The sequence below is a fragment of the Trachurus japonicus genome, chromosome 3 (genome assembly GCF_045865225.1).
Source record: "Trachurus japonicus isolate A0001 chromosome 3, Traja_1.0".
Taxonomy (NCBI): Eukaryota; Metazoa; Chordata; class Actinopteri; order Carangiformes; family Carangidae; genus Trachurus; species Trachurus japonicus.
The window spans coordinates 20560405-20584839 of NC_140909.1; the positions used below are offsets into that span (position 1 = coordinate 20560405).

General features: G+C 42.3%; 1 protein-coding gene across 3 annotated transcripts in view; it reads right to left on the reverse strand.

The window, feature by feature from the left end:
• The window catches only part of nkd1 (NKD inhibitor of WNT signaling pathway 1), a 29818-nt gene extending 17521 nt beyond the window's left edge, over positions 1 to 12297 (reverse strand). For 2 of the 3 annotated variants that reach the window (XM_085765982.1, XM_085765972.1), the window contains exons 1-3: positions 12125 to 12297; positions 11977 to 12009; positions 11600 to 11739 (exon numbers count right to left, since the gene is read on the reverse strand). In XM_085765982.1, the coding sequence (XP_085622108.1) occupies positions 11600 to 11739; positions 11977 to 12009; positions 12125 to 12149 (198 nt within the window). In that variant the 5' untranslated portion in view covers positions 12150 to 12297. The remainder of the gene's footprint in view (positions 1 to 11599; positions 11740 to 11976; positions 12010 to 12124) is intronic. The other variant, XM_085765990.1, reaches the window with a different exon arrangement.
• Positions 12298 to 24435: the final 12138 nt, after the last annotated feature.

Here is a 24435-nt window from a genome sequence, read left to right on the forward strand (position 1 = left end):
GCCAAGAGGAAGTCATAACTGCTGTGTTTTTTTTCATGCCTTTGATAAGAAATTCAATGCCTTTCCAGAGGTCACAGATTGTAAATCCTTTGATGTCGAGCCCTTCACATGCACCATTAACATAACATACGCTACCTGGTGGATGCTTTTAATCTGAGGCATTTTACAGTACATTTAGTGCATAACTCTTATCTAAATTTTCATGAACAGCGTTCTGCGACTAAAAAAAGTACAATTCAAAGGCTTTATCAGATGTGCACATATTGTCGAAATGGTTGCGACAGCCAACCTCGAAAACCACATGTGGGTCCCAAATGAGTTCCATCCACTTTGTCTTTCTTGACTTTCTACCTTGAAAATAAACCAATAGTTAAGGTGAGTGAGAGAACAAACTGAAGAACAAGCAGCCCTTCAACTACGGTGACTAAAAAAGGCTAACATGTAATTTGACGTCTCAGAGGGAGAATCAAAGACGGACACCTTCTGTGCAGACTCTGCGGCCCCATGCCTGACACCCCTCAGTCACGGCACACCCACTCCTCTTCCTGCACCCTAGGAAGGAAATTATAGCCACAGACTTGAGATCCATCACCAGGCAGGTTGGAGGAAGCTGCTCTATGATTAAAGTGTGCACGGTCAGCAGCACCGACGACTGCAGGGGTTTGAAGAGGCTGCGCATGCCAGAGGGCTTACTGTGTTAACGCTAGTTCGCGACAGAGGTCGTGCAGTGATTCTCCACACATCCAGTACTGCACACACACACACACACACAACAACGCAAGTTAGTGAGGTTGACGTAAAGCCCTGCAAGTGGAGGAGGTGTGGTTCAGCAGTTTTGCTGCGTGCACTGTTTATTAAGTCAAATTATACTGTGTGTATAAATTCACTCTCTAACACTGCAGGATTAGAGATGGAAAAGAGTTCTGACAAGACATGGATATGTCAATTTTTGTACATGTGTTGTTTGCACTCTGAATTCATTTGTGTATGGTTTTTTTTTTTTACCAACAAGTTCCGTGATTGGGTGCTTTCTCTTTGTCGAGCGCTAGTGCACAGACACCACTCATTTCTCCACGTCAGATTAACATTGCAAACACTGCTGGTCACATTACCTCACCCACATCAAAGGCTGCCTCCTGAAAGGCTCAGTGGAATATTAGCAGAGATTTACAGCCCTCATCTCTGTGCTTCAGAAACATGCTGATCTGAAGTAATCTCCCTCCCCCTTCTCCCTTTTTTGTGTTTTATGTGTGAAGTTGGCCAACACTTTAATGACCCATTTACAAAACTTTTACACCTGCAAAGATAAGCTTTTACAACTCAGCCAGCCCCTCGGGCGCAAAACCCAACCTGTGTTACTCAAGGTAACAGCCTTTATTAGCTTTTGAAAAATATGTAACCACAGCAATTAACATTTATCACACTGTTTATCAAAGCCGTATCTGTACAAAGAGGAGGAGAGGGGGGAAATACGAGGTGTTAAGATCAAGAGTCATACTGCATGAACACCCCTCCAGCAATTTAGAGAAGCCAATTGCAGAGAGCGCTTATATTTTCTACAATGAGGGAAACACTGGGCCTTGTTTTTTCTAAACATCCTTTAAAAAAATATTAAAACAAAAAAAAAAGACAAAGTTTTGTCTGATATACAAAGTCTAAGCAATTGACCAACCATAACTGTAGACACCATTGTAATCTTCAGAGTAGATAACATAGAGAGATAAATACTACTTCTGTTATTGCAAGTTAATTATTCTACTATATTATTTGAATCTCCTTTGTCTGAACTGGCCACAGCTGAACTTCTAGGCAACACTGCTCACAAATAGTCAGTCGCACATGTGGATTACAGTAACAACGTGAGCAAAGCCACTTCTGTTGTTAACAAAAAGTTTCCTCAGGCCTCACAGGGTTAACAGGGAATCTGAGCTGGAGGTGAATCCTCCAAACACATTCTCCACCAGCCAATGAACTCCACTTTGGGACCTCGCATTCCCAAGAGGAAGCTATGGTTTGGAAGGGAATGGAGACAGCCTGTCGCTTGGCCTTGATTTACAGGTGGTCTCCGCCTGCCAAGAGTAACAAATCACAACGTTATGGGCCTCTGAATTCAGAGTGAAGCTCAGATCCAAGGAATAAGTAAAAGAGAAGAGAGAGACTTAGGCAAAATGACACACCTCATCTCCAAAAGCTTGTGTGGTAAGTGTGCAGAATATCTCACCATTCATGAGCCCTGAAATTGCTTTGGCGAAAAAAAGTGCGGAGCAGTCCAGTCAAGGTGACATGGGCTCAAAGAGTGCGCTCGTGTGTGTCAATCATTACAGCAAAAATAAAATTGATTATACATTCAAGACACATGGTTGACAGCATGCCTGCGTCCATGCTTGAGTGTCTGAGTGTTGTGTTTTAACAGTGAGTGCGCTACACTGTGTCCAGAGGGTCTCAGCAATTAGTCAAAGCTCTCTTTGAGGAGAGACAGTCCTTCAGTCGTCTGGGTGGCTTCAGACGCCAGCCTCAAGTGCTGCAAAGTGTGGGAGGAACAGGGTTTAAGTCGGAAAGTCTACCTTGAGGGCAGCAAGAAAGTGACAAGCACTTCAACCTTTTACCACAGCCAAATGAAGAGAAACACCCCTGTAACCTGTCAGGTCGCTATAGCAGCAGCTTAAGGATCTAATTCTAAAACAGTCTCCGTATATTCAGGCTGGGACAATCCTGGATGTTTTCCAAGATATTTCAAACATTTAAAAATTCCACACCTAAGAACTTTAATCTCTTGTAAGTTACCTTAAAGAGAAAACAACAGACCAGTAGTTGTAATGTTCATAATGTTAATCTCAGTTCAGAATCAAAGTCTTCTCCTTAGGTGTTTTTTCTGATCCAGCCAGGGTGTTTTAGTTTCAATGCTGGAATGCATAAAAAGGATAATATGTTTTTTACTCCTATTCTGATCTGATTTGATGACGCAGCTTTCTAAGTTGTTAGGGCTATAACATGAGTGCAGTCTGGACTCAATCAAGCCATTCTACATGATGAAAGAGAAGCAAACTGTAGGTGTGGACGTGCCATAAAATATATTTATGTTCAGCTCTCTACAGCTCCACCAGAAGACGCTTGTCAGTAACAGTTATTCAAAGCCAGTCAACTAAACCTCATCACTACAATCAACAGCAGAGCTCCATGTGATAGGTAGCAGTTATGAAAACCTCTGACGTGTGCATGGTGACCAGATGGAACTGACCTCAACACCAAGGTGGCCACTCTTCCTCTATGCCTATGCGCGCACACACACACACACACAGACACACAAACACACACAGCATGTTTAGAGCAGACATCCTTCCAGCCACAAGCCACTACCTCTAAACATCCCTCACATCTGACCTTTTAACTGTGGAACTAAAATCTCTATAATTACAGAGAGTGTTTCAACTTAGCAAGTAAACATAGCAGCATAAATAGACACTTCAACTACTATATACAAGTGCGCTGGTGCCAGACGCACGTTTCTATTCATAGCTGACTGGAATTAGTGGCTTGTGTCACTGCTCACTATAATGAACTTGCAACGGGAGTACGCTACTGAGTTACAAACTGCAACCAAAAACTACTGCCAATGCACACTCACACATTGAAATGTATTTATTTTCCTCTATTTAACCAGGAAGTCCTATCGAGATGTGAAATACACTGCACACAGAATTAATTAAAAAATAAACACACGGGGCGGTGTTTAGCTCAGTTGGTAGCACCCGCCCCATGTGTTGAAGCTATAGTCCTCGCTGCAGGCGGCCCCGATTCAAATCTCGCGTCGAGTGGCCCTATCCTGCGTGTCATTCCCCCCCTCTCTTCCTCCCATTTCCTGTCTCCCTCTCTCAACTCTCCTGTCCATTAAAGGCGAAAAAAGCTCCAAAAATATACTTAAATAAAATAAACACACACATAAGTTACACGCTAGAGATGCGCGGTTTACGGACACAACCGCGGAGTCCGCGGATTAACCTCGGGTCGGGCGGGTGACATGACGAAAAAATATATTTTAATTAGATTCGGGCGGGTGGCGGTTGAACCAATTAGGAAAAATATATACATAGTTAAATATAGTTACCCACATACGAAAAACGAGCAGCACTCTTTGAAACAGTCAAATTTTCATCAGGCACTGCAGTAATTGCCCACTGGTGTCTGTGCATGAGAGATGGCAGCACCTTATTCATTTTGTGAGGAACGCACTCCTGATCTAAGGGCATTGGCAACAACAGTCAACACTTTCTTCATGGAAATGACAATACAGTGGAAACCGCTTATAGTGATCACGGATATAGTAGCCTAATCAACCGCTTATAGGCTATGGATCAAAAGGCTTGGGACGGAATGACGGTGGATGACGACTTTTGTGATGCAGTTGCGGATGAAATAATTGCCTATCCGCACATCTCTATTACACGCACACAAACCAGAAAACATTTACGAAAGATGTGATTCATGCGTGTTCTATACATTTAATTCAAACCTCTGAAAGTTGTGGCTCAACTCATCTGCTTCAATAGAGGCGAAATAATCACATCATCAGCATACAAGAAGCAGCGATGACATGCAACACGACTTATAACATGAGAAGTTATATCCACAATATATACAGGGATCAAATTTAACACCTTGTTACTTGTGTGAGCATCTGATAAGACAAAAACAGATGGGACTTGCTCTGTATCTCACATACATTCAGGTGTACAAGTAAACTCATTCAAAACTGAGAAGCCAACTACCAGACTGTGATCTTAAGGGAACAGGTTACTCTGCAGTCCTCTTAAGGCCGGCAAAATCTCTGCTCCAAGGGAGCTGTTTTCTCAAACTTGAGCAGGACAGGGATGGGGGGAGAGGTGGGCTTGAAGCGCAGGGCAAATGGCCCTTCGGGGAGAGCAGGGTTGGCCTGCTTCATTGAGAGTCTACACGGTAAGGCCCTCTTTGGGCTGTGGCACCTGTGGAGCATAAACACACCGTGGAAGGGCAGCTTTCCTTTCAGCATGGCCGCTCCTCTGTTTAGCTTTCCTTCCACCAAAAACATCCCCTAACACACAATCCAGACCTCCCTCCAGCCCTGGCGCCACAGGAAGAGCTGAAGAGCCCTGGACCCTCTGTCTGCAGGAGGCACAATATTCTCCCAACTCTTGTTTACCTAAATCCACTTCCTCCATCCCCTCTACCTCAGGTGGCCTTAGAGACCTGGACACCAGAGCTCTCAAACACAAGGAGGAAAAATACAACATCAAGCTGTGGAGTCCATCACCGGTGTTTCCCTATGTCTACTTTGAAAAGAATCACACCGGGACCCTGCATCTGCGAGCAGTCATGAATGTATTCACATATTAGAGTAAACAAATGAGTAATGTAGTGGATGTATATTTGTGAGAGCCTGCATGCTTCATGGCACATGAGTGAGCATGCACGCTCCTGTGCATGTACGCATTCTCATGAGAGCTCCATAGCAGTTTTATGCAGATGTTGATCACATCCTATTTGAGAGCCACTTTGAGTGCTCAGTCAAATTATTCAGCACTTACTGCACAGGCCAGAGCGCAACCCGCAGGGGAACCTGATAAACAAACAAGAGAGAATTATTCAGGGTTTAAACACTTAAACACCCACTTCAGCAGAGCCTTTTAAGTGGGTGATTAAAATGGGCACTGAGCTCCCACAGAAAGCTCAGAGGAGCTCAGCGCCACCACAGGAGCCCCAGTCACCTAGAGTTGGTCTATAGCTTTGTATTAGTAGGAAATATTGCTCACGGTATTAAGTTAATTTATAAACATTCACTTTTACCAGTGCATACAGTACGCGTATTGTGCAACATTCTCCGAGGTTCTCTTACCCTAACCCTGTCTGCAATGATCATCATGCAAATGATAATTTCATTAAAATCAGCAAAAAATCTAAACTCTTTTCCGATACGAAGTCTCAAGCGCGCGCACACACACACACACACACACACACACACACACCAGGAGGACAGAGATATGCAAGCACAAACAGCAAAAGAGATGATGAAGATGAATTTCACTCTGAGGCTGCATCCATACTGATGTTTAAGGTTTAGAACAGAGTTTTTGCTACATTTTCACTGGGCATCCATACTGCTCTGTAGTTGAAATGAGATAATTTGAAACACTTTCAGCCTCATTTTAGGCTGACAACTCAAAAGTGAGACTTTTGGAAACAATGACGCAGACACTCAAGTTTGCTTCCTGGCTCTGTCTTATCAGTCAAAACATATCCTTGTCCCTGTCTTTGTTTTCCACCACTGTTACCACCTTACACTCTACTTAAAGTAACAGTTCCACCTCATCATCAGCCCAAGCTGAGAAACCTCTGGTGATACTTCACTGTCCCATGTTCTGTTTAGTTTCATTTTAGGGAACCTTTGCAAGACCTGGCTAGGTGACAAAAGATGGAAAGGGGCGTACAAAAAACAGTCTAGTACAAAAAAAACCAAACAATTTAAGTATGGATAGAGATTATTTCAGTTGATCCTCTATATCTAACCATCACTTGAAATTGTGGTATAAATGCCACCCTATCAACTGCAGCCTGCAGCCTGGATGTAACTGTGAAAGGGGTGGTGAGAGACACTTTGATCAACAGCTATCCGTTGCTCCAAACTGAGCGTATATTTTGGGGAAACAAAGCACAATCTCAGCTGCTAATCCCCTGAGATTCAAAGCACATTCCCGCAGAAGCCTTTCATCTCTTGAGTGCATCCGGACAGCTGACTGCAGACATACTGCACACTTATATGCACTTGCATGAGCACATTTGCACATATGTGAGCCCCACTTCACTCATACTATAAAATGGCAAGTATATATTTATTTTTAATAACGCCAACGTGTCATCTGAGTTATACAATCTTTACACATGTCATGGACCAGATAAATTCAATAACATAATTCTTAAGAACATCAGAAATGAGAATAATTAGCACAAAAAAGAGAGATGTGAGATAATCCTGGTCAAATATCTACATGCCACCAGTGCTTTACCTTACTCTAAACCACTGTCATTCTTTCACAGCAGTCATTTCCAGAAGGCACCATTCACAACAACTGGGGTTATCCGCTCTGCTTTGTCACACAGGAGAAACTCCTTCAGCTTTGAGTAATCTATGTGACATACGATGCTGGATGTGACATTAAAGCCACCTGCATGTCCCCGAACCTCCCAGTCCCCCAGCTACGCTGACATCAGCCCAAGACTTCCACCCCATCTTCTCATGGGAAAAAAAAAAAAAATCACAGAGCCCCTTTATGGCCAGGTGCTACCCCTCCTCCCCAAAGGCTAAGGCTTTTCTTCTCTTTAGAGTGTGGCTCCAAACTTTTCTCCCAGCCTCTTCAAAGAGCAACAACAGGCCCTCGGTCCCTTGGGAGCACAGAGGGGGTAGAGCCCGGTGGGAGAGGGGCATACGTCACACAGCACGCACAAGAGGCCAGCCGGTGGGAAAAGAAAACGCACAGGGAGAAGACAGAAAGAAGGAGAGAAAGAGGAAGAGGAGTCTGCATTTGAAAGGTGCTTTCAGCTTCTAGACAAGGGCCCTCGCTTTGTGAAAACGACAAGGGGAGAAAAAGCACAACAGCAGATGCAAAAAAAAAAAAAAAAAAACCAAGGGGGCGCAAAACCTGCCATGTCTTTTATCAGACTAGGAGGCTGAGGGAATGCGTTTAAAAGCTTTAGGCCTACTTCCAAAAAAACCTTTCTACTTTCAACAAAAAAAAATCAAAGAGCTGACAACCAACTGCGAGACAAGGGGGTTGGGGGCAGAAGTTCCACTGTGATTCACTTTTCAGTTGCATTCTGTCGTCAGATGTACCTTTGCTTTTTGTATACGTTCCGTATAAGTTGATGGAAGTTGGGGGGAGAAGTGTTAGAACTGTAAGAGCAGCCGCCTGGAAAGACTGTGGGTGGAGGGGCTGCTTTTACTACATGGACCCTTGGGCTTCACAATGGAGGAGGAGCCATCAGTGTCACTACAAACACCTCCTTGCGTGGCCCACTTCAAATGCAGCCTCAACCGACACACAGCCACAGGGTAAACGCAAGAAACAGATGGAGGCTAGGAGGCGAGATGAGGAGGAGAGGGGGAGAGCCAGAGGAGGGGGAGGGGGTGGTTTTAGAACAGAAAGGGGTGACTTTGGTGAGAAGCAACCATCAGGAGTGATTATTTTTAAAGTCACTCATGACGTGCGACAATCATAAGAGACGTCTTTTTCATCTGATGCCAAGAGAAGCAACCTAATAAACTTGCCACCAGAAATTTGAACTTCCAAGTCATAAGTTGTGAAAACGCCATCAGTATCTATGTCAGCAGCATAATTCTACCGGGGGTGCACATAACATATCAAATTAATGGGTAGGTGTAGACATCATGCTGTACACTGGGGAGAGAGTGCGCCCGGGCTCACATGACCTGGATCTCATGTGTTGAAACCCAAAGATCCACCTGCCCACACCACTCACTCACCGTCTGCCACACTGAACCAACACCACCACTGACGGCACGTCTCATGAATGGCTGCAGAGTTTGCATGGAAACGTCATTAAGCCCCATCAAGAGCATCTCTATAGCGTCGGTCTATCTGCATGAGCTCAGCCACAATTTCAATGTAAAAGCCCCTTAATGAAGACGAAAGCCGCTAACGTGACGTGACGCTAGAAAGCAGTGACTTCTGTTAAAAACTGGCATTGTTCCAACAGGGAATACGGTTTGGAAAAGATCAGATCAAAAGAATTCCAAGCGTGGACTCCCTACTGTTGACACCCGACCCACATTCTCGTGGACCCTGGTTCAGCTGGAAGGGGGGGGGGGGCTCAAAGAACAGCAGCTATAAATAACTATCTCACCAGGTATTCCATACAATATAGACAGCTTTTAAAAGTTATGAGAGTTGACTTGCATTCTCGCACCTAAGAGGTTGGCTTCTGTTTTTATCTGCAAGTGCCGTGGGGTCGAGCTTTTAAACTCCTTCTCACAGAGCATCAAGACTCCTGCTACAGTCGAAGCTTGTGATATGGTGAATACTTTATTTGCAGAAGGCTATGAATTCATTCTTAAGAAGAATACATAATTCAACACTTGAAATCATTTCTGAGGATTTCATAATAATTTTTACTATGTACTTTCAAGTGAAATTACTTGGTGTCTATTCTGTATAAATGCTCCGGGACCTCATATAATCATGTAACTTTTGACAAATAAAGCAAATACATTTTAAGTCTGTATTAAAGCATGCATCCTATTAACTGCTGAGTGTGATTAATGATCTGATTGATCATTTATTTACGGTGAAGTAAAAACTGTGTGTACAGAAATGTTAGAAGTCTCCCCTTAGCAGTGTTGATGATACAAAAAATATCAAACTTTCAAAAGACCTGACAACATTTTTTGTTTGCTTACACCATGTGTGAAACGGTTCAACGGGGAGTTATCCCGTTGAGATATCACACTCTGAATAAAATTAAAATTTTAAGATTCTGGATTCACTTTATAATCATAAAACCAAAGCAAAATGCCCTCAAATAAATACTGCTGTTAGATTCACCTTTCTTCTTTTGTTCATTTTCCTTCTGAGCTATAAAAGCCATTAGGCACCCAGACTTGAATTATTTATACAAACTGAATTCCACTAACTCCAAATTGTACAGAAACATCTCATCCTTTTCAGGGGGCTCCTGTTCCATCCTGGGCCAAAACTTCACACACCACTGTTGTTGGGAAAAGAAGCACATGAATATTTCCAGGAACAAAGTAATGACTGTTTGTTTTTGTGGTAATAATGTATGGTAATTGCATGGTAATAATGTGATTTTAAATGCTTAAATTGCCCAAAGCATATGAACCCCACTCAATAAATAAGTGCCCATGTAAATGGTAGAACTTTTCTGTTGCAGCAGTGCCGTTATGCTCTAAAAGAAAGAAATCACATACTTTCAGGTGTTTCTCATAGAGCCAATCCCAGAAAAAAATGTCCTGTAGACACAGCGTCTGCTGCAAGTGGGATCCTGTATGAGGTTTAATGCAACTTTGGCCACACATCAGCATTAGTAACTTCAGCATGTGAGTGCAACATGTAAAGCGGGTAACCTCCTGCTGTCCCTACACTTAAATATGTACATGTCACCTCAGACAAGAGATGCATAAAAGGCCCACTACCTCTCTCATCACCAACCTACAATGCAATATTCTGGCTGCTCTTCAGGCAAAGACATCATCTATCAAACCAGTAGTGGACTTTGGACTCAACTTGGTCGGGAATCAGTGGATATTTCATTTGCCTAAGACTTCCTCAAGTTGGATGTTTGTCTTTTCTTCCCCAGCATGCCCATGAATCCACATACCAAAGCTGCGTTTTTCCAAGAATCCATACTAGCGTGTGCAGTTGTGCTTTGCTTGCACGATAATCAGTATAAATGCATGGTACAGCATGGCCTTAACATGAGAAGTGCTGCATGCTGTGAGGGCAAAAGCTTTGTCACTATAAAAAGCAAATAAGAAGGAAAGAAAAGGAATCAGCTATGTGTCGTAGATTTTAGGATTATAGTCTATTGAAACAATATTCAACTTAAGGAACTGTCAAGTATTTTAAAAGGAAATCCATATCACAAAATATCATGAATACGGTTTTGAACGTGTTCAATATGCAAGCGCTCCTGAATTCCATGCTGCATTCAATAGATAGATGCATTTTCAACTCAAAGTGTCTGGATTGTGGGTGGAGGAAGTGATTTTGTTTCTCTTTTTTCTTTTCTTGATGGGCTCCAATTCCTCAAACATGTTGCCTTTGAGGAAGGCATCACCAACCAAAGAGGCTTAAGGCTCCTCTGAAGCAATTCCAAAGGATTTCCCTACTTGACAACAACAGCACAGTGTTTACACAAATGCCAAAATACAAAACAAGCATGACCTCCAACATTTCTCCCCAGCCTTTACAATCCACACTTGTCACCAAACTGTCACAAGGCAATGCTTTCAACTCAGGCTTGATCTATTGTTACCTGGAAAAAAAACATCCCACTGATCAGTGCAACCAATGATACCAACATTTGTCCCCAGTGTAAGAGCTCCTACTTGAAATAGTGTTGAAATTAATTTTCAGATTGTCACCAGGAAAATAAAAACAGACTGTAACAGACACAAATGTGAAGTGTTGAGGCGTTACCAGCTTGTGTTGCTACAGTCACGAGTAAAGTTCCCACTGACTTAAACAACATTTACTGTAACTCCTCATGTGCAAACAAGGAAGCACCACTATTGATTCAAGTTCGTCAACCACATAAAAGCTTTAAGGAAGTTTGTAAAAGACTTTGAGTGCGTCGGGCTAAACACAGACACACACCGGAGCCCAAATGAAGCCTCATGCAACACCACTCATAAAAGCACTAATGGAAACTCGCCCTAATTGTGCGAAATGAGCACAAACATCGCGAGGTAACTTGATAACAGTTGAATAAGAATTACACGGGCATTTCTAAAAAAAAAAATAAAATAAAATTAAAAAACGCCACTTCACCATAAACAGCACGTGAACCTCGTGGACAGCGTCGTACTCACCCGTGCAGTCAAACCGCAGTTATTCTTGTGGTGACAGTCCTGCTGCTCGAGGCGCGAGCTCGTGCAGTAGTATTTCTGCTTAACGAGCCAGTCGTCGATTCCCTTCCTCGCCAAACAGGCATTGACTACAAAACTGTCGCCTGCAACAAAAAGAAGGAGCATTATTAGCAGCTATACTAACTCTATTTTCTCGCGCTTCGCTCATGTTTTCCACGAGCGCTCCATCTTCAAAGAGTCGGAGTCCTCGCGCTGTAATGCTGCTCATAATGAGGCACGAGCCGAGTCTGAAAACTGCTCCGCTCTTCACAAACTAACCGAAATGCTTAGAGAATACCAACGTGTTTTACAAAAACAGTCATAAATAAAAGTACCCTTACCTTCTGGACTCTCCCTCGGTTTACAAATAGCGGCTTGAGAGAAAGAAAGAAAGACACGAGACAATGAATACTGGTACTTGAAAGTATCGCAGCACACAAGAAAAAAAAACTACGGCTGTGATTTTCTCTCAGGAATAAGAAACCTTACCATGTTTCGAGTGGAGTTTACCCATTTCTATGCATCGAGTTGGAGTTGAAAACCATCAGATGAATATAATCCAAAGAAAAAGCCAAAAAAAGAAGAAGAAGCAGGCTACAATATCCAGACAGAGGAGAGCGTCCGTGGAGACCGAGAGCAGACTGCGCTCAGTACAGGACCGTGAGACTGGAGAGCCAGAGGAGCCTTTGATCAAAAGCGCCGCCACTGACAACATGCACACAAGGAAAAGCACAACTTCCTGTCCGCGCTTTCAGAATAAAACCCCGAATTTCTGAGAGGCTTTTATTTAACAAAATAACGTAATTATTGGCACACACAAAAGAAAAGTAAGATGGCGTAAGACCAAGTGTTGTTGAGCTTTTGAAAAAGAAAGAGCAAATGTTTTCATAGGCCTAATAATTAGGCTAATGCCACGATAATGCAGCGATCTGCGACACCCACATAGGCTATGTGCTTGGCATATATTTGCCTGCCCACTTCTGCAAAGTGGTAATTTCGTCACAGTGTCTAGTTGTCCTGCAGATGTTGTGTAAACTATATACTGTAACAAAAAACCAAGTCATCAAGAAAGAAACTACCCCACAGCAACTCATGTCAGTTTGATGGCTCTTTTGCAATTTTACTATGAAAATGAACTGTTTTGACTTCCGGTTGTAGCTGACTTTTTCTAACTGACTTGACGACACTAGCTGCGCTTTCCCGACTCTTGCTTTTTCTTCAAAGTGCAAAAGAGGCGCAAAGAAACCCTTTATTTCAACACCTCACTCCTACCTGCAAGCACGTGCATGTTGACGCACTGAGAGTCGCCGCATTGTTTTCAGTGTTTCCCAAAGATGAGGCCTGAATTTTTCCACGGGTCCCTGCGGGGGGTCCCAGGACACTTGTGTGTCTGGTGCCAAGCGCCTATAGATCAAAGGAATCAAGGTCTCTCTTTTTTTCCGTTTGTTTATTTGTTTTGTTTTATCTGACAGCAAGAAGGCTAAAATATTCAAAATGTCAAGCTATTGCAAACAAAGTTGTTCAGGTTTGGGAATGACTGATTAATCCTGAAGGCTGTGATAAGTTAAATCGTTTGCATCTAATCATTTACAATCTCACAAAACATTACAATAAAATTATTACGCAGGATAGGCTATACGGCAGAATGACACTGAGGATAGAGCAGGACGTTTTTAAATTAGATCATAGTTTGGTTCAGCTTTACCTGCCTCCTTGACATTTAAAGTAATTCGTTAATAAATCAGAGCTTATCAGCAAGAAGAAATTCATACCACATTGGGTTCTGTGGTCAGCGTGCATCTGTCTTTTTGGGGTCTTCGACATGAGAATAAGGTTTAGAAATCACAGTCTTATTGTACTGAGGCAGCAGATGAAAGCAGGCTAAGACTCTTTTGAAGTCTTCAAATATATAATAAAAGACAGAGGCCATGTGCCATCTCATGCTAGACTCAGTGTGACAGTGATACACACACACTGTAGACATCATCTTGTGAGAAAGCAATAGGGATAGACATTTTTCAGTCATACCACATCTTCATCATTAGAAGCGTTAGAAAACAAACACAGATTGATTTGATGTAGGAAATAGCCACAACAAATATTTCTGTACTATTTTTTAATGATTTGTGACCAAAGGTTACTTTTTCACTAGTGTTAAACAATAAAACATAGCCAAGAGAAACCCTATGTTTTTCACTGTAGCATTTGATACTGCCTAACTCAGAGACAGTTCACTTACATACACATAACAAATTTGAATCAAAAAGGTTTCTGAGGGCTTTCGTGCAGATTTACTCAAAGTAATTTTCTGCTTCTCAAATCTCAAGTCAACAAGACAAACCTGTGTTTAAGTTTAAAGGCCAGGTTTTTCCCTTCTTGTACCCATGATGCCAGCATGTTGACCATACGGGCAGACTGTAACATCTATTTTATTGAGGTAAACAGTAAACACAGATGAAGCATTTTATTTTGTGTCATTCACATTTTTACTTATGCCCGTTTTAGAGGCATTAGCCACTTTCCCACGCATCTGCAACTTTCTATCATGGTATTATGTCCAAATGTCAATTTTCCAACTTCAAGAATTTCCTCTGTGGTTCTGGTAAAAGGAGATCATGTACTCATATCCCAAAACTCCCAAAAGTGACCTTATCTTTTTCCCATTTGGTGTCATGAAGCCGCATGGCCTTGGTATGTATTTATATTTTTGAGAAGAAACCAGCAAGAGTGAATCTTTTGGCATAGATTGAGCCCTTGCATATACAGTAAATTGCATTGCCTACATAAGACCTTCATGCACAACTGTAAATCCAGAGCCCACAAAGAGGGCATGCCAGTGTTGTAGTTACACACTCACTAGGCTACTTGCAGAAGAGGTCTACAGACTCTATAGTTAAGCACCTAATAGCATATGGTAAATGAGCTGTGGTGATTTCTGGGAAAAAGGCAATTTCCAGGGAAAGCATTTGAACATCTTTAGTGATGAGGTTACACACTTGACACATGTCCCTAATGTAGCCCTCCAGTTGCATTTTTACTAAACAGTGGTTTCCGCATCCTGACTCTATCATCACATGTTGTACCAGGAGGAATCAGACTCCCCTTTGAACTAGTCTGCCACAGACACACAGATGAGCTTGTTATTATAGCAACTCGCTTGAATTTGCTGGGAAAGAAGGCCTGTCCCTCTGACACACTTCCTGTCCTTTGAAGAGGCCAACGGAGAGATGGCTTTGCGGGCCCTATTTCCAAGCTTTGCCTTTGAAGCCTGAGAGAGAGGAGGTGGCGGGGGTTTGGAGCCAGAGTCCCATCTCATGGACGTGAACCCCCAAACCTCCAATCTATTCCCATTAAATCGGTTAGTTAGTTGGTTGCTTTAGCGCAACAAATAATCAAATAAGAGAATACATGAAGTAAATATTTGCCTCTCATTGAGGCGTTTGTCTTATTTCAGCTATCTCAGTTTGTGTGTGTGTGTTTGTTTGTTGTTTTTTTGTTGTTTTATTAATGGTGGAAAAGTTTCATGGCACAAAAGTTACATTCTTTAAACACCTGCCTGATTGGTGTAGGTATTTATTGTCCTGGGGTGGCTCCTACCTTGGTGGCCAACTCTGGCTCATTCCGCCATAAATCTCAGCATTCACCCTGGAAACAGGCATAATGAGGGTCATTTAGACAGCCAGATTCAGGGGTATCTAATAGTTTGTCTGTGTTTATGTCCTTGTAACAATGTTAGGGGCCTCATGCCTGTGGAGACCATAGGAGGAATGCTGCCTGGTGGTGAGGAGGGGGATGTGAAGTATATAGAGGGAGAGAAGAGCAGCTGCTGGGCGCTTAAAGCTCAAACATGTGACTGTTGCCTTTATCTTGAGGAACAAAAGGGCATAAATGTTGTAAAGGGCAGAAGACAATCGTGACTGAAGTACAGTGTTGATTCCTGCAGCGGTGGTGACTCAGCCCATTGTGGTGGCCCAGCGTGTGATGTGTCAGGCAAAAGGGAAGCGGGGAGCGAGAGACAGCCTGGCATGCGTTTGCCATTCTGCCTGCTGGAAGCAATGGAAATAACATGGATCCACAATATCACCGGACACCATGGTATATTTTCTGCTTTTACAGCTCTAAACTTACAGAACATGGACACTTTCTGAATTTCAAAAGAAAAGTAAAATCCCATGTCAGAATGGAGTCCTTTGATGTATTCATATGAACTACCTGGCAGGCAGCAACTTCTACCTTTGAGAGCATTTCATGTATAACAAAATAAAAACTGCAATTTTATATGCCATTATATACTAAGGATACAGTGCAACTGCAGACAACCTTTTTATGTTTGAAAAAATTATCAAAATGTTTCTCTGTAAAATTAATTTCATATTAACAACCCAAAGTTTTGAAAATTATTGGTGCATTTGGAAAACAGAGAGGTGTCAATACAATTTTGTAGGTCTGTCTATATATATATATATATATATATATATATATATATATTCAAAAACTGCATTTGACAATTTTAAGCTTGTTTAGTCCTTTGTTTTGCCATGGAAACACAGAAATATTATTGAGCTGAACAAGATCACAGTAAAGTTAATGGGACATACATGAACCACAGAAATAAGAAGAAAAAAATCTGAATTTGAATTCCTAAAACTTATCTTAATAAGATTGCTGATCCCGTACTTTACATTATTAGTTTGTAGTGTAAAATATGAGACTCCTTACTGTCCCACTTAAAAATTCCTTTTTATCTTAATAGCAGCATAAAAACACTCATAACATAGCCTTAAGCCACTGATGTCTATTTCTTGCCAAAAAAAAAAAAGTGGCTACAGTATAAATGAACAGTGCAAAAATGATGTAAGGTAAATAAACACACACATGCAGACATATAGGCATGCCACTGAATGACTGGTAATCTTCCCAGCGTCAAAACCCTCCAAATTTAGGCCTGTATAATCAATACTTTCTGCTTCTGTACTTCTCTTTGCTATCTGCACCCAGCACTGGCTGCTTTTTTGAAGCGATGGGGGTGTAGCCCCATCCAGAACGAGGACACAATTAGTGTATTCAGCCGAAAACAGTGGGGTTCCCCCTTTGATGTGGGGATCAAATGAAGGAGCTGTGTGTTTTTGTCCAAAATGACAGGCTTGCCAGGTTTACTAATGGGTAGCTAATAGAAAGAGAGGTTTATGATGCTCATTAATTACACAGTCTGTCATGTGTTGGAAGGGTAGAATAGAGGAGATAGGGAAAAAGAGAAAGAGAGTGGGGTGCAGAAGAGGAAGCAGAGAAGAGAGTGGGGGTGGTGGCAAAAAGAGGGCTGGGTGTACTCTGAAAGGGGGAAATTGGAAATGAGTGGAGTGAAAGAGCAAGGGCAAGGAGAAGATCTCCTAAGAGATCCTCACAAAACCTGAGTTGATGGAAACTGAGAGAGAAAAAGAGAAAGAAAGGAACAGGAGGAGATAAAATAATCCTTTCCTGAGATAAGAGCAGCCACCAAGACAGGAGCTTCAAAGAGCAGGAGACACTCTCATGGGAGCGTGCCATAAACCTTTTCCTCATCTTCAGAGGAAAATTCAGTCCCTGATCCAAACACACCCAAGCTCTCAGCACCCACCACTCTGCAGGTGTCCGAGGCCCGGCGACTCCCGGGGTGGTGTGCACACTTCCAAGCAACGCTGCCTTTGAACTGCTTGGACTCATGTTGAGTGGCGATGATGATCTGCACATAAGGTCCAAATGTGAATAGTTAATGAAGAGAGAAGGGAAAAAAAATCAGAGGTTGTCACTCCCACCACAGGGAAGACTAGTGATCTCTGCTATCAGCTTCAACCACACACACGCACAACTCCTATGAACCCTCTGTAGACGCAGTTTGTCATTTCAAGCTGAGCCACTAACAATGCCCTTGCCAACAGTAGCCTATCCTTTGTGACAGAGTAGAGGTGTGACTTGTGGGATGTTGCTAGTGGATGTCATGGTGAGTTTAGGGGTAAATGAGGCTGTCATTAACACTGAGCCTGTCCAGTGACCTGTGAGAGACCAGGCTGCGCTCGTCCCCATAGGGCCGGGCACCAGTGGGGCCACTCAGCCAGACAAGGTTTATTTAGCTAAGCTCTGAGTCTCCCACACATAGAGGCCCGCACTGCCATGGAATTCATTATCCTGGGCCGTTAACGGGCCACTGGTGTTTTGAATAGTTTCAGCAGGCTTTGAAATTGCACTCTGTGCTTGGGTTCAATCACAGAGGCCATGATCGAATTGCACCGAGCGTTATATCATCTTCAGGGCATTCGGCTTGAGGTGCGAGACTGAGGTCCACACAGGAAAACAATGGCAGGCTAATACCCAAATATTTAGCAGCACTTTCCACGGAGAAGAGGCCCGTTTCGGAATAACACAGCTATGGTTTGGCGCTGTGAGCCTCTTGGCTCTTGTTGCAAAAAGGCTTCCTGTCCACAGACCTGTGACCCTTCACCTACAGATCCAGAGGAATGCTGGACAGTTTCTCTCCTTTTGGTGAGAGTGGAAAATGAAAATATAGACCTCTGCCAATAGAAGCCAAAACATATCAGAACAACAATATTTAAATCTAATACATATTTTATAGTCATCACAAATTAATCCAGTATTGAGGTACATTGAACAGAGATCCTTACATACTTCATGCAGATGTAAGAAGCACACTGGGAACCACCAAAGTCCTCTCTGTGTCGTTAGCTGGAGCAGAAATAAGCAGAATCACTGTAATGAAAATGTCAGATTTATGTTCTGCCCCACAACTACAATTTGTCACTGGTGAAAACTTGCTCAATATCTTTTTTTTCCCCAAATATCAAATCTCATAGGTGGAGCAACAGAAGGGCCTGAAGCTGTGAGAGGCTGGAGAGACTTTGAGGTATCAACATACAGTAGATGTGGGAAAAGAGTTCCAGGTCTTGTCAGGATAGTCTGGTTGTAAGTGTCTTGATGTAATCAAAGATGAGGATAAAAATAAACCATGCTCTATTGTAGTTTTTAGTAATTAAGACCTCCCCCCCTAATGGGAAAGAGAAGCAATAACCAGATAAGATTCATTATTGCACTTTTCTTGCATATACAAGCATACAGTAGCATATCCCTCATCCTGCACTTTTCACATCCCCAAAAGAAAACACAGATTTATGCTGAGAAATGATCAGGTACATTGAATAAGTCAAAAGTCATGTTGATCTTGCTCAACGGAGAAAAACACAGAATATGGGGCACCCTCTGAACAGAAGTATTCCGAAGAGCATTTCACAACATAGTGCTTTGACATTGTTCTTTTTATGTGTTTACTTTAAAAAATCTTGTAAAGCATATCATTTAACCAAAAAAAAAAAGCTACAGAGAGCTGTCAGCAGAAACAGGCATGCCTCAAGCAGCATTGTAAAGCGAGTATTTAAAATAATTTTTTCCACAACAATAAAACATTTCAGAGTTGGCTCCTGGCCACCCCACAGAAATCTGCCTGTAGCTGCTTGGCGAGAAAGCAGCAAGGACATTTTAGAAGAAAAGCAATAAAAGCAACACTAATTCTTTACTGGCTGGTTTCTACATCTATAAAATGTTTCAATGACTGTACGTTACCATGAACAAATAAATAATAAAGCATATTGATTCTTTTTATAGCACTATTTCTGACACAAACCACATTAGTCTATTTGCCAGCCTCAACACTTGAATATGGTCCGACTGTGATGACAGAACAAAGTTAGATTCAATCTTCAAGACGGCTTCTTTCCTTCAAAACAACTTTCACTATTTTGATTGCATTTTGATTATGTGCTGAGGAAAAGGAGTGGAATAGCAATAACAAGCATCAGCTTTATCACTTTATCATCGTCTTTATGGATCCTGTGTCTGTACTGGACAGCTTCAGCAATGTGTGTAACTCTATGAGTACTACACAATGTTGTGTTTTTGGAAACAGCAGGTATACCCAGAAACAGCACAGTTCTGAGCTCATGGCTTGTGGTTAGCATAGCAACAATATTGATGTTTAACAGGTATAATATTTATACCAAGGGCACCAAGGTATTGCAGTGCGGTTTACATTGTGTCTATTTTTGTCGCTTAAAGGGATATTCCGGCGTAAGTTTAACCTATGGTCCAACGCACCGTGACACCAAGTTAGACCCCCCCCTCGAGAGATGAAGTCTGCTGACCGCTAGCTTCTCTAGTTGTCGCAACTTTAGCAAGTCTATTTTCTCCACACGCAAACCGCGATCAAAAAGCCACTTACAGCCACAAATAATGCTCAGAACAGCACCAAACTGCATCAACAGTACTTCAGGGGCCCATCCCATAATACGAGGCATCAAACATCTGTTACCTTTCCTGGTTTCTTTTGAAAAGAGACGAAAACAACTCACCCACTCTCCTCCAGTTATAGTTTATGCAGCAACTTTCTCTCAAGGGGGGGTCTAACTCTGTGTCACGGTGCGTTGGACCATAGGTTAAACTTACACCGGAATATCCCTTTAAATTTTCCTGAATCCTTTCTTGAAAAAAAATGGTGGTACTCAAGACTGACTTTGTAACCACCATGCTGAAGATCTGAGGTTCAATATCCTCTCTAATTTAAAACTTTCAAGTGACCTTTCAAGTGAGCTCTGTTCTCTTGGCAGCCACACCCACGGGTGTTGTCACAGTGTACTGATCACACACCTGTACATCACTGCAGCGAAGATAGAAGTTAAACCACTGGAGGTCAGCAAAAACAATATTTTAAGCTGATCTTGGCCATTAATGAGACCTTTCATCCGTAGTTACTGCAATTTTTCCCTTGAACTACACACATACAGTATGAACTCATCCACTGTAGATGCTACATTAAGGTGAAGCAGGGTGTGGCAGCAGAAGAACACATGTGCATCGTCAGCTTTTCAGTGGTTAAAAGTAGTTTAAAACCATCAGTTTTTACTTTTGCAGTGTTATGACTACGCAATTGTTTTTCACTGTCCTGTTGAGAGATGCTTATGTTCAGGCTTGTACAGTTTATAGTGACATCCAAGAACAGTTTCCTCCACAGGAGAAAACTGCTGCTTCCTCCAGGAGCTGATCAAACACACTCCAGCCAGCCTGGCACTTTAAAACTGACCACCCAAATGTCTGCCTCTAAAGTTTTGCCTGTCTCCTGCTTTCTTTGCAAAAAAGGATGGATTTTCCACACATAGTTAATAAAGCTGGCAGGGCCTGACGGTGCACATGCCTTAGGAAGAAATTGTCCTCTTTCTCACACAATTGAAACCACGGTCAACTGTTAGTCTTCAGACAGACCACCATCAAAGACATTAAATTTAGCCTGAGCCAGTAAATGAAGCTCCTTTCAAACTCCTTTCATATCTGTACAGCAAGGGTCACATTGAAGAATGAAATCAAAGTCAAACATCATTAAGCTTTGTAAGTATTTCAGAATCATCTGCAAAAGTTTGTTTTTCCTATAAGTTTGAAAAAAAAAGTCATGTTCATGTGTAGGTGTCCATAAGTGTCCAAAGATGGGCCAAGATGTTAAACGCACAGGGGCTTGGTGTGGCTGTGTGAGGGCTCTCGGCTGAGAAGGGGAGGCAGTCATCCAGTGATGCGTTACGTGAGATGCTTTCCAAACAGTGAGTGAAATGACCCCTGAAGCCAGGTCACCGCATGATGCCCCAGTGTCCAGCATGGCTCCACCCTCTTCTGTAAGAGGGGGCAGTTGGGTCCTCACAATAGGACAATTCATCTCTGTAATGAAGTTGTGTTCCCAGAGAGAGAAAGGTTGGCCAGTTGGTTGGCTGGCGGTCCAACGAGTGACTCTGAAGGTGGGGGTGGGTGAAAAGGGAGAGGAGATGGAGGGTCCAAAGTGGCCAGTGATGTCATTCTGTTGGAGGTTGTGCCTTTTGTTGTCCATTGGTACAAGAAGAAATTTTGGAGTGGAACAGACGACAATGCAACCCCAGTTTTCAAACAAAGACAGGACCAGCAGTGTTTCCAAAAGTCTGAAAACTTTGCAGGACGCCAGATGTAAACATTGCAAAAGGCCTCCAGGAATAAAACTGTGTTGTGTGGATGTAGCCTAAATAGAAATCACAGCATGCACCACAAAAAACAAATCTTATGCAAAGATTGGTTATTACAAAATAGCTCATGGGGAGATGCTGTGTTGGGTTAGCTGCAAACTGAACCAATTGGCAAGACAATATTAAGTTGTTGTTTTTTTTAAGGTACATATCAAAACTTTTCAGGTACATATCTGACTAAAGTTCAGTTTTATAATGACATAAATGAAGATGATTTTTTAAATTGAATTTCTGAAAAAAAAAATAACAATAAATAAATGACAACTGTAAAAATGTGATGAATATATTTAAGGATAAATTGCTTGGTCTCCTAAAATGATTTTGGCAGTCATGTTAAAGCTCTTAGATTTACAATATGACAGGTTATGATATGACTTCTAAGAAGTGCTATTGGAACATGATGAGCTGGCGGGACTGCAGCTAGCTTATTAGCATGGTAACTTCAACAACAGAAAAGAAGTTATAAAAAATACAAGCAGAATAAGATTTTCAATAATTTCTCTTCCCACCAGTTAAAACAACCCCTGGTGAGTAAAGGACTGAAAATTGATACCACCTCGACAATGTAACCAGATGTAGCAAAACACCAATTTGAAACTGGTAGCTGTTAGTGTAGTGGCAAACAGAACAACTGCAAGTGGCAGATCTAGAGATTTACTTTTGTTTGTTTTAACCCAACCACACCACCCTGGGACTTTCATCCAAAGAATTAGAGAACACCATAATAGCAAATAACTAGGGTCCCCATAACAGAATATGCACAAATATGGCCACAAATGAATGCAGGCACAGATGTAGACAAAAATAACAATTATGATATCTTTATTTAAGTTATTAATAATTTCCTTTAAAAATGATATCTATGTATAAGTAATATATATATATATATACTGTATATAATGTATATATTTCAGTTACTCCTACAGGATGTAAATGATACAGTAGCAGCAACAAGAACTAACAGTGGTTCACAGAAACATCATGAGAAATGTACTACATACAACACCCAAACAGCACGTACCACGCCAGAATATTATGGTTCAGCGACCTGGACACCGGCCAACAATCGCTTTGGCACCGGAAGACAAGGAGTAGACAAAAAGTGCCGCCTATGCAACTACAGGTACTAGTAAGGGGCGTGTCACCAAAAGCTATTGCGATTGCCATCACTGCTGCAAAGCAAATACACATTATCATTTTGAGTATAGCCAATCAGCACTGAGTAAAGCTCAAGCCCCACCTGGGAGTGTTTCGGGGCCGCTCAGAGTACCTACCCCGGGGCAGGGACTAGTTAAGCCCCCATAAAAGTTACTGGAGATCATCCTTCAGAGGGGATTCCTGCTATGGAGACCAAGGGGGCAGTTGTCGGTCTGAGAAGTGAAGCTCACTTCCGCGTTCAAAAAACTGCAATCCCCTCGGATTCCTCTGGGGGCTGGTGTCAGAAGGGAGCATTCCCCATAGACCCCCGTGTTAAAATCGCCGACTTTACATCCTCAGTAAACATGTTAAAAGCCTGGTGTCAGAACGTTTTTTCGTCTCAATCGATAATTTCTATCCCCGCACACACTCTGAGGGGGGTGAATTTTTTTTTAACTCTACCGTTTTACTGTTATTAGGTTAAAACTCTGGCCAATCAGGGCGCGGAAACGTTGAGTGACAGGTCCGAGCAGCTCCGTGGACAGCTGCTCCGAGGCCAGTGGGCGGGATCTCGGCCGGCCAATCCAACATGGCGCTGTTCAGGCCGCCATATTTGAGTCACAAAAACGACTCCCCAAAACCAATGGGTGACGTCACGGACGCTACGTCCATTCTTTTTACAGTCTATGATGGAGACACACACCAATGGCCCAAGCCCCGTAAAATTACCCCAAAGTTCTTGCAGTGGAAACGCCCCTTAGGGGGCACATACAAGGGAACACTATATAAAAAGGTACACACCTTTTTAACTGCCCTGTTACATAAGTAACAAACTTATAGAAACCAGCATCTGCTCATGTTTTGTGTTCTCAGCTGTCCAGTGTTACACGCAGCTGACTCGAAGAGGGTCTGGGGTAAGTGCTGTTTGTGCTTTACTGTATCTGACTTTGATGCATGATGACTGCTAGTGTACCTCTGACCTCTAAATGGTAGTGCAGTTTAATCCAAGATTAGGCATATTTTCTTGGTACGAAGTACAAATCTCCCTCCATCTATCAAAGCTAAAATGCTTTTGAAAAATTGAGAAACAGAGCTGAGTAAGTTTAAGAGGATAAAAAAAATATGTTGATGATGAACCAGAAACAGCAACAAATTTGAAAAAAAGCCATTTGTATCATTTCATTTTTTGGACTAATCTAGACTTTATGGTCCCCTATGCACTTTGCACAGGACAAACTCAGGGTTCACATGCAAGTTGTCTGTCATTTTTCTTCTCACACAGATTCACTGGGAATGAGAGGACAAACAAGTTCATGCTTCAAGTCTATCTCATTGGGCTCCTGTTCATCTAGGTCTCACTTTCTGTGTCAGAACATCTGACATCTCCACATTCACATCCATGGTAATATCCTGTGAATCCTACTGATCCCTTAATTTGAAGCAAAATGTCATTGGATGATCCCACACACACATCCACACCTTGCGGGACCCACTGGTGGCGAGCCTTGACACCAGTTTGTTTCCTCAAGGTCTCAAGTTGTTTGACGTTTTTTCCGTGGAGAAGTTTGCGAGGCTGTAATTGGG